Source organism: Tiliqua scincoides, chromosome 1 (genome assembly GCF_035046505.1).
Source record: "Tiliqua scincoides isolate rTilSci1 chromosome 1, rTilSci1.hap2, whole genome shotgun sequence".
NCBI classification, from domain to species: Eukaryota; Metazoa; Chordata; class Lepidosauria; order Squamata; family Scincidae; genus Tiliqua; species Tiliqua scincoides.
Genome location: NC_089821.1, coordinates 71,688,657 through 71,699,985, shown reverse-complemented (window position 1 = coordinate 71,699,985; position 11,329 = coordinate 71,688,657). Strand labels below are relative to the sequence as shown.

Genomic DNA, 11,329 nt, shown 5'->3' with positions numbered 1-11,329 from the left:
CCCTCCCCTATTATGAATGGCTCATTCTGGGAGAGGGGGGCATCAACTCCATTAATGCTGTCTGCATGGTGGGGGGAGGGATGAAGGGATATGCCCCTAGCAGCTCCCCACTCTTGTTCCTCCCCATCCCTCCAAGAGGAACGAATCCCAGTGGAGCAAAGCCTTTTTGGAGAGATGAGAGGCATCTGAGAAAAGCGGAGGGTTGGGAAGGAGCCTCCAGGCGCTCCTAGCGGTCCAGGCTTATAGTCCAGTGCTTGTTGGCGCCGGAGTCCTTTGTGGAGCCCCCCTCGCCTTCGTTCTTGAGATCCTGGAAGACCTGCGTGAAGAAGTGCGGGTCGGAGTTGATCTGCAGCATCTTGGCACTCAGGCCCTGGATGATGGAGAGGCAGCGGTCCCAGAAGCGCTCCTTGTCGCCCTCGACCAGGAAGGGCTTGAGCGGGTAGGAGATCTCATTGCCCATGTAGGAGTAGGCCAGGTAGAGGCAGGTGAGGAAGGAGGCCTGGAGCTCCGCGGGGCTGCCGATCTGGTCGCCCTGCAGCGCCTCGCGGCACAGCAGGTACACGAAGACCAGGTTGGCCGGCGTGATGAAGCCCTGGTCCTGCCAGCCCTGGAGCAGGAGCGAGCGGTCCACGCTGCGGAACCAGCCGATGAGCTCGCCGGGGCTCAGTTCCTTGAGGCGGTAGCAGCGGCGGCACACGAAGTCCCCCAGGCAGCGCAGCAGCTCCCCGGTGGACGCCTGCACGATCACCCTCCGCGGGGAGCCAGCGGGGGCCCGGCTGCTGGGCAGCGGCGGGGGTGGCGGTGGCTGCTGCTGCTTGCCGCCGTCTTGGGCGGAGACGGGCACGGTGGGCACGGGCACGGCCAGAGGCCCCTGCTTGGCCCCGTCCGGCTGGGACTTGCGCACGTTCTCGCGGTTACGCTGCTGCACCAGCGGGTCCGGCGCGCCCGCGGAGCCGGGCTTGGGCGTCACCTTCTTGGCGTTCTTCTTCTTCTTGGCCGACGCGGCCACCAGGCGCTTCCAGGTCAGGGCGGAGATGAGCACGCCCGGCCGCTTCAGGCGGCTCTCGCCCTTGCCGTGCGCCCTGCCCGCGGCCGCCTTCTCCGCCAGGACCCCGCCGCCCTTCCCCGGCGCGCCGGGCGACAGAGACAGCACCGTACCCATCCTGGCGGCGGCTTCTCCTGGACGGGCTTCCCCTCACAGCTCCTGCCCAGAGGCGTCCCGCACGCCGGCCATGGGCTGGGGCCGGGCGCAGCAGCTGCGCCGGCGCTGAGCTCGCCAAGAACCCCCAAGCAACTGCTGCGAGGCGCACGAACACAGCACAGCCGGGCACGCCTGCTCCACTCCCTGCACTGGCTGCAGCACCGAGCCTGCCCCGCCCCGCCCCGCCCCGCCCGGCCTCTCTCTGAGCAGCCAATCCCCAGCCGCAGCTCCCCTTGCCCTCCGCCAATCGCCAAGAGGTAGCGACCCCCAGGTGCACGTCGGGTCCTCTTCTCTTTCCTCCTCTGCTGGCTATGGGGTGAGAGGGATCTGCGCTGGAAGCAACCAGGCTGGCTGGGTTTCGAAACAACAGGGGAAGAAGGACTCACCTTGAGACCTTCCAATGCAAAAGAGGAGGCCCTGTCTTAGAGCCCAATCCTATGCCTCTCTACTCAGAAACAAGTCCCATTATAATCAATGGAGCTTACTCCCAGGAAAGTGTGGATAGGATTGCAGCCTGAGCCATTCCCCCCCCCCCATCCAGGCTTAGAGCTCAAACCTACCCATATCTACTCAGAAGTAAATCCCATTATAGTCAATGGAGCTTACTCCCAGGAAAGTGTGGATAGGATAGTAGCCTTAATTTTGAAACGACAGTTTTTAACACCAGGGTGTTATCCTGGTTAGAGCATTGGCTGTGGAGAGCCAAGTTTGAATTTCCCAGCAGCCATGAAACTCCCAGGGTGACCTTGGGAGCACATTAGAGGAATAAGGGCCCAATCCTACCCAACTTTCCAGCACCGGTGCAGCCACAATCAAGACCCAAGATAAGGGAACAAATGTTCCCATCCTTGAGGCATCTGTGACAGTCTCCCCACTATAGGATGCAGTTCACATCCCATTGGCACAGCTACACTGGCCCTGGAATATTGGATAGGATTGGGCCCTAAAAGCCCAATCCTATCCAACTATCCAGGGCCTATGCAGTCGCAATGCAACCCAAAGAGGCCTCTGTGACTGTTTCCACATTACAGAATGCAGCACACACCCCATTGGCACAGCTACATCAGTGCTGAAAAGTTGGCTAGGATGGGGCCCTGAGTGGGATTCAATGAGGAGAGGACAAAGCCTTGGAAGATGTGAAAAAGTTATATATTTACATATTAGACCAGCCAATTTTCAACCACTGTGCTGTGGAACAATGGTGTGCTGCAAATGGTTCACAAGTGTGCCACAGGAATTTGGGGAAGGTCATTTATTAGTAGGGGGATGTGAGCCCCCCACTGGCAGCATGGTGTGCCTTGTCGATTGTCAAAAACCTGATGGAACGAGACCATGTAGGGGGTTAATTATAACCAGTTCCTTGAACTGCCCAGCCCTAGAAATTAGTCAAAATAAATACACTTGGCCCAGTCATCAGCTACAGAAGGTGAAGCCTCCAACAGTCTTTAAGGGCTGGCCTGCATAGAACATCTTGCACTGGCCAGGACAAGATAACCAATGCATAAATAGTAGTGGCCATGAGGTGAATACGTATTCCTGCTGCAAAGGAGGTGTTCTGGGAGACTGGTCTAACTTCTAGGCATAGAAAGGCAGTGGAGAAGGAAGGAATATACTTATTCCTTCACCTCTCTTCCTTCAAATCCCTCTGCAAATACACGTAAGAAAGCAGTAGAGAAGGATGGAGTTGTTTGAAGGAGGAGACCTTTGAACTACTAAGGACTGAGGTGCTGTAAGAGCAAAGGTCACAGTAGGGGGTGTATCAGGTCACAAATGGAGAGATAAGGGGGGGGGCAAGGCTCTGGAGGGCTTAGAAGGGAAGGACAAGGAGCTAATGCTAGATCCAGGAGCAGACAGGAAGCTAATATAGGAATTTAAGAAGGGGCATTGTATGGCCAAAGTAATAAGAAAGGTAAATTGGTTGGAAAAGAGGCCAATGTGACCAGCATACTGATAAAATCTCTACTCCAAACTGATGGACAATCTCTGGTAGTAGCTTCATTTAAACACAAAACCATATGAATGACAAAAACAAGCCCTTGCAAGATCCTACAGGACAAATTGCATGGGGTCAAGCAGAAGTAACCCATTACTGTCTTCTAAGTATACCAATAGGTAGGAGGACAACCACTGCAAAGTAGTGCAAGGAACCTCCCAATTCCCTGAGGCAGCCTACAAGGATTTGATAGTGGTTTTTAGAACTGTGGTCTGAGAGAACAAAAGCCTTCCCTGTCAAGCTCCACATCTGTCTTTGTACCACATGCAGATGTATTCTCCCCACCATGCAATGCAACAACTATAGCAGCTGGGGTGGATACTTGCCCAGCACCTGGTCATTCTATAAAAGAAAGATGGTACTTACTAAACACTGGGGCATAATCTTAGAGTGAGTTTTTGCCTGCCTCCATGCATCTCTCTCAGCTTCTGCTTCCTGACAGTTTTAATTGAAGCTCTGGTCTGGAGTGATCATGATTATTCATCCGTCTGGTGTAAGTACATCATAAGTAGATCAACAGGTACATGTTAATATGCTTTTCCAACCATCAACAAATTCAGGAAGACCTTGTGAAACCCCAAATTATAGCATTTATGAATTATTACACAAAAGCATATATCAGAAGAATGAAAATACAAAGGAGATATTTTACTGATTTACTTTTTATTAGACAAATCTATGTTGTTGATGTGGGAGCATACATCATGAGTTTCACAGAACTCTTTATCTAGTGAACAGTTCTGTGAAATCCATCTGATGAACAGTTCTGTGAAAGTGAGGTAGGCACACACTTCCATATCAACTTTATTGATCTAATAAAAGATATACATTTACTTATTTTGTACCTCCTGTTCTTATGACCAATACAACCATTAGATGTGAAGGGGGAAAACCCCCATGGACAAAGATCTGAGTTCCTGCAAAATAGATCAGAGAGGTGGCACTTGAGTCAAGCACTTCAGGCAAATGCACTTCAAAATCTCTCTCTGTAGGGTAAAGGATGAGAATAGCAGGACTGGTTTAAACTAGCTGACAAGGTTAAAAAAATATGTTAACTGTCTTTGATGGCTGAGAAAGACAGGATGGAACAGCTCAGATATTTTGATAAAGTGAGCCACAGAGACAACAAAGAGATTTATACTGTATGGTGAGCATATGATAGCCTTGGATGAGGAGGGGTCATGGAATCACAGGATGACCAACGAATGATCCCGAGCCAGGAAACAATGCATGTGTATTACATATATGGTATTATTCAATGCATAGGCAATTGCCTAACTGCACATAGGACAGCCAGTTCTTCTCAACCTAGTCCTCACAAGCATCAGATGAGGTGTTAAACTGGTCTGTATCCAGACCAGTGGTTCTCAAACTAGTGGGTCACAACTCACCAGTTTGTGTAAAGGTTCCCCTGTCCCTTTAAGGGGCAGGAGAAGGGGAGAGGCAGAGAGGCGACCCCCAGCATCATGTCCCTATGATGGGGGGGTGCTTTCTACTTACTTTATGTAGGTAGGACTGCCGCAGGCTGCAGGGAGCCCTGCACAACCCTTCACAGCACTCCCCATGTCTTGGAATCATCAGTAAAAGCACTTCCGTTTTTCAGGAGGTGCTTTGCACCCACTTTTACTGATGATTCCAAGCCTCAGGGAGTACTGCAGAGGGCTGCGCAGGGCTCCCCGCACTTCATGCAGCCTGCTGCAACCCTAGCTACATGAAGTAAGTGGAAAGCACCCCCCCTCGTCCCCCCTTAGCGACACAATCCTGGGGATTGGGTTGCTGCCCTAGTCCTTCCCCCATAAAGACTTACTGATGGAGTAAAGCTCCCTCAAAGTTTGAGAAACACTTATCTAGACTGTACCCCTTCTGGATTCTCAAGATGAAACGCTGCCTCTCCCAACTCACCCAAAATTCCTAAAGAAAGAACACAAGCATGTCAGGGAGAAGGCTAGAACAAAACCCTTCTTATTCATCTCACATATTTTTATATGGAGGGAAGGTTTCCTTGGATGGAAGAGCCCTCCAACCTCCCTGGCAGGTTTAAAGGGTAACTAGAGTTTACTTACCCTGCTCTGGACACACCAGGAAAACTCCATTCTGAACAAGCCCCTAACCTTTGCCAGCCCCAAATAATCCAGAGCAGGAGTGTCAAATACACAGGGATGGGCAAGTTCAGTGTGGCTTGACTCCAGTTGAGTCACGAGTCTCTCCCCCCCCCCCATAATTTGACTCAAAAACGAGCCCTAATGGGTGGACTTTCCAAGTTGCCCAGAGCATTTTGGCGACTCCAAAAGACTTGAGTCTTTTTGATAAATGTGTCAGGCACAGCTCCATGGAAAAAAAACAGAGCTGCTGCTGGGGTGTGCATGTATGTCAGAGTTCTCCTTTAATACTCCCAGCTGTCCCCATCCCAGGGCGAGAGGGAGTGGGATGGACTTCGTGAGAGAGGGGACAGAAGCAGGGAGGAGGGTCACGCGCAGCAGCTGGGAGGCTTACCAGTATGACCCAATCCTTTGCAGCTCTACTCAGAAGTAGACTCATTTGTGCCTGTTGTTCAGTGAGGTTTCCTCCTCCCAAGTAAGAGTGGAGCGCAAAGAAGCCATGCAGTTGGAAAACGTGATCACTACGAACCGCCTCCCCCTGGCTTCCCAGCCTCCTTTTTCCCCCTCCCTGGTTGTTCAACCAATTCTAAGGCAAGAACCCCTTGGGCTCCTCCTCATGTCCTACCTTATCCAAGGAAACTAATCAAAACACCCATACCTTGTCCAATGATCATCCGTTCCTTCAGAGATGGACAAGATAGCCCCCTCCTGCCTCCCCACTTCCTGCTTGATGCAAAAGCAAAAGATTAACTCCCCCCCCCCCCCGGTTGGAACTTCCCTGCTGCTGGCCCAGTCTGAATGATGTCTCCACGAGGTCTTTCATATCGTGAAAAAGTAAGCAAGCACAACCAGACACAGACAGACTCAAGTCTGCATGTGTGGGGACCAAGTGCAGAGTCAGTGGCCTCAGACTCGAGTCAATGCCTGGGACACTGACACAGATGACTCAAGTCTGCACAAGTCAGTGAATAACACATGTTTTGTGACTCGGACTTGAGTCACCTGACTAGAGTTCCCATCCCTGCAAACCCTTTTCATATAGTGGACCAAACAGCATTCATAGCGCCTGCTGCAGAAGTGATGTCATTAAGCAGGAAGTGACATCATTAAGCAGATGATGGCCAGAAATAAGCATTTTGTTCTCACATAGAACCTCATTAGCTGCAAATGACAGAAGAGAATATGTGTATATCTTGTTCATATTTTCATGATATGAGAGAGCTGAGAGAGCCAAATTATCATGCAAGGAGAGTCCAATTATAATGGGGGGGGGGTGGAGAAATTGCTTCTGGGGGCTGCATCTGGACTGTGAGCCTTATGCTTGACAGCCCTGATCCAGAGCATGGGAATTTTCCCCTCCCACAGGTATTTTCCATCATGAAGACCACAAAGCTGTTCATAAGTACTTGGGAGTATATTCCATGCAAATCAGCATGATTTACAGCTAAGGGAACATGCATAAGATATTAGCTAATTACACATCCCAAGTACAAAATTATGCACAAAGATCTGAATCAAGGGTATGAAGTGATGCTAATATTTAAACCATACAAGTAAAATATGATGTTCTGAGGAATATTATAGTTTAGCCATTATAGTTTTTTAATCTATATTTTCTGTAACACCACAACAAGATTTCCTCTCACATATTTCAGGTGTACAACTAAGATCTTCTAAGTGCAAAACACAAAGTATTAGTACAATAAATATGTATTTGAAAAAGTGCATTGTATACACTAAGTGTCAGGAAAGTTAGAACACACAAAAGAAAATATTTCTTTACCCAGTGTTTAATTAAGTTGTGGCCTTCCTTAACATAAGAACAAAAGAAGAGCCCTGCTGGATCAGGCCAATGGCCCATCTAGTACAGCTTCCTGTATCTCACAGTGGCCCACCAAATGTCCCAGGGAGCACACAAGACAACAGACACAACCTGCATCCTGGTGCCCTCCCCTGCATCTGGCAATCAGAAGCAGCCTGCCTCTAAAACCAAGAGCTTGCACATACCTAATTTGACTTGTAACCCGTAATGAACTTTTTCTCCAGAAATTTGTCCAATCCCCTCTTAAAGGCATCCAGACAAGATGCCATCACTACTTCCTGTGGCAAAGTGTTCCGCAGACTAATTACATGCTGGGTAAAGAAATATTTTCTTCTGTCTGTCCTAACACTCCCAATATTCAACTTTAGTGGATATCCCCTGGTTCTGGTGTTACGTGAGAGGGAAAAGAGCATCTTTCTATCCACTCTGTCCATCCCCTGCATAATTTTGTATGTCTCAATCATGTCCCCCCTCAGGCGCCTCTTTTCTAGACTGAAAATTTATGCCAATAAAGGTTCTCAAACTCACTCACTCACTAGACTGAAAAGCCCCAAATGCTTTTCAGGGAGGAAGGTGCCCCAGCCCAGTAATCATTTTGTTTGCTCTCTTCTGCACCTTTTCCATCTCCACGAAATCCTTTTTGAGATGTGGCGACCAGAACTGTATCTCACATGAACCAGAAGATGCCTCAGGGAGGACTCAAGACAACAAGACACCTCCATTCTGTTCCCACTCTCTTGCATCTGGCATTTTGAGATAACCTACTTCTAAAGCCAGTACGCTGCATATACCCATCATGACTTGTAACCTGTGATAGATTTTTCCCCCAGATTCCTTGCCACAGGATGTGGTGATGGCATCTGACCTAGATGCCTTTAAAAGGGGATGGACAGATTTCTGGAATCTGGAGGAAAAATCTATTACAGGTTACAAGCCATGATGGGTATATGCAACCTACTGGCTTTAGGATGTAACTATCTCTATCTTTAGTAGCTATCTCAGAATGCCAGATGCAAGAGAGTGGGAACAGGATGGAGGTGTTTTGAGTACTCCCTGAGGCATCTGCTGGTTCATGTGAGATACAGGAAGCTGGACTAGTTGGATCTTTTTGGCCTGATTCAGCAGGGCTCTTATTATGTTCTTATCATTCAGGTAAAGCTGCAAGCCAGGAGTGGCTGCAGCTCCCTATTGCATACACGCTCAGTGGCAAACCCTAGTTTGTTGCTGTGTAACTTGTGAAATGCCCCTTTTGTGTTTTTACAAGTAGCCTTGATGAAACTCATAGCCTTGAAAGCCAAGTGCATGTTTATCACTTGTTGATTTCCTTGCCATCATGTAGCTATTCCAAACACAGGCCTCTGTCAAGAAAGGGGGTGGCACCACCAGCAATCCCATGAGAAGCTTCAATGCCTAGGGTAGCAGAGGAGAATTCTGGGGATGGGAGAACAATAAACATCCAACAAATGTTGTTTGCCTTTAGAATGGTTATCAGATCCTCTTGTTATTCTGTCTTGATGGACCAATGTAAATTATTGGTCCACAAGACAAATACTTATGTCCTGTGCCTCAGGTAGACTAGAGGAACTCTGTGTTATCTTTGTGGGTCTTAACTGTATGCAAAGAAAGGAATAACTGAAGCTTGCCAGATTGCCCAATACACTGCTTTGTTCTTTTATTTCAGAAAAGTGAAACCTTCACTAAATTGTCCAAAGACAAAAACCCCAACTCTCAAAATATATGTCAGTTCATTATTTTGTTGCAATTCCTCTGAAACAGCGTCACTCAGCCTTGGGGTCAGGATCCCAATAGGATTACGAAGCCTCAGTTGTGGGGTTGTGGCCACTTATGGGAATGAAAAGGTTTGCAGACAACTGGACCAGAACACCCCCAGGTAAAGGGGAGGCATCTGATGCACTCCTGTGGGTACCACAAGATTGTGTCCCAGTCCTGCTCAGGTTCTTAGCAGTTCTGCCAAAATACACATATATATGAGTCGTGGCACAAAAAAGGTTGAAGACCACTATTCGAAAACATGCACAACCCAATCCTATCCTACCCATGATGACAGAGAAATCTGTCCCACAGAGTTCAATGGGACAGATGCCCAGGTAAGTGTGCACAGGATTATAGTCTTAGGGCCCAATCCTATCCAACTTTCCAGCACTAGTGCAGCCACAATACAGCCCTGAGGTAAGAAACAAATGTTCCCATACCCTGAGGAGGCCTCTGTGGCTGCCCCCCCCATCACAGGATCTAGTGCATGCCCCATTGGCACAACTGCACCAGCACTGGAAAATTGGATAGGACTGGGTCCTTAGATTCAAGGAACCATAGCTCAGTGGTAAAGCATACACTCTACATGTACAAGTCAGAGGTTCAATCCCTGGCATCCTTTGCTAAAAGATCTTGAAAATTTATTACAAGTCAGAGCAGACAGCAGGCTACATGGGCTAATGGTCTTACTTACTACTGCATAAGGAAGGAAAATTTCATTGATGAATGGTCCAGTTTGGTTTTGTTTGTTCAGCCCATCTGCAAATTTAAAAAAGAAAAAGAAAACCCTACACAGCTGTGAGAGGGCTGGGTTAACATGTTTCTCTCTTCATATGTGAACTCACTGCTAGCGACTTCCAAGCAAACATGGCTGTGTAAGATGACTAAAAGGATGTGCCTTTTTTAAAATCATGTTTCAGACAGCACATTCTTCCTGAAGTTTAAGGTCAGTGGTGAGGCTCTGCTCCAAACAGCATGTTATCTGGCTGCTAGATCCCAAAAAAGCAAGGCTTTTCCAGTGTTGGCTTCATGCTCTGGAATGCCCTTCTGTGATCAATTACCACTCCCTATCAATGTCATTCTGGAAATGGATAAAAAGCTGCTGCTCTGCTTTTTGGAGAGATGATTTCTTTGAATTCTGCTGGGTTGATATATTTAACATTGTAGCTAAAATTCAGCCTTAGACTGCAATCCTATGTGCACTTACCTGGAAGTAAGTCCTACTAAACTCAGTGGGGCTGACTTCTGAGTTGACATGCCTAAGATTACACTGTTAATTGATTTCAGCTGCTTTATGTGTGTTAGACTATATTATGTATGCACATGGCTTTGAGACCAACAGGTGGAAGGTGCAATTAAAGTTCTATAAATAAATACAGTGACAGCCATTGCTTTAAATTTTCACTTTTTGCCAGTCTTGCAAGTAAGTCAAAAATAGCCCACTTCCCCATACATCCCTGTGTTAGAAATCTGTAATAGACTTACAGCCTAAAAGGGGGAGGGGAGACTCTCTCTTCCAATTTACAAAAGCTTCACCACTTACTGGCAGGTCTCAGATCTGGTGGACCCTTGCAACAGAATGAGATGGTTAATCCTGAGATAGGAGAAGGGACTGTACCACTTCATGCTGCAGGGTAACAACATTTTTGCATGCTCTTCTAGGTTTAAAAAAAGACATAAACCAGAGAAAAAGATTCTAGCCCAGCCCATTCACAGCTATGTAGGTTTTTTATTTGCAGACAGAAAAACAAACACAGACAAAACTCTACTGGATCTTCAACAATGTCATCTTCCTTCCTTCTGCAGTGATACAGTCCATTCTACTACCTTATTCTGTTGCCTGTGCAGGCCAGGACTGCACTTACTGCTGGGGAGTAGCTATTTGCTATCCTAGTTGCAAGCCTGTATATGCTTACCTGGGAGTAAGTCCCACTGAACTTATGGGTTTCACTTCTGAGTAGACATGCACAGAATGATGCCGCAAGATATCTAGACAATGGGAGAGCAAGGGAGGGGTACACCTATGGCTGATATTGTTAAATTTAAAAACCCAATGATTGGCCAAGCATTTGATCTGGTTCAACCTTCCACAGTCACAACTGCTACTGCTGCTAAACATTTCTAAGGCTCCTGCTGGGGGAACACTCCCTGTAACAAACACCTGTGTGTCATTGGTCTTTGTGCTGATACTTGCAGACTAGAGAGAAGCAGCTGCCAAATCCACTACAGACCCTAGTCAGAGGCTACTGATATTAGAGGCCACTGGTGTATATCAAGAGCAGCTTGCAGAGCAGAGGGAACAGAAAGGCACTCATTCTGCTCCTCTGGGTGGCAACCAGCATGAAGCAGAGAGGCAGGCCTGTCTGATGCAAGGAAACTACCATGGGCTTTTATCTCACTTTCCCTCAGGTGGGCCATCCCAATGCATGAGATGGCATGCA

General features: G+C 47.9%; 1 protein-coding gene across 1 annotated transcript; it reads right to left on the bottom strand.

Annotated features, from left to right (window-relative positions):
- Positions 1–226: 226 nt before the first annotated feature.
- On the bottom strand, positions 227–1,162 carry CDK5R2 (cyclin dependent kinase 5 regulatory subunit 2). Its single transcript, XM_066609691.1, has one exon. It carries the CDS (start codon positions 1,160–1,162, stop codon positions 227–229), a length of 936 nt encoding a protein of 311 aa, XP_066465788.1.
- Positions 1,163–11,329: the final 10,167 nt, after the last annotated feature.

Bases quoted from the DNA above. Each gene is read 5' to 3' on its own strand.
- CDK5R2 (XM_066609691.1), bottom strand. From the start codon at position 1,162: ATGGGTACGGTGCTGTCTCTGTCGCCCGGCGCGCCGGGGAAGGGCGGC.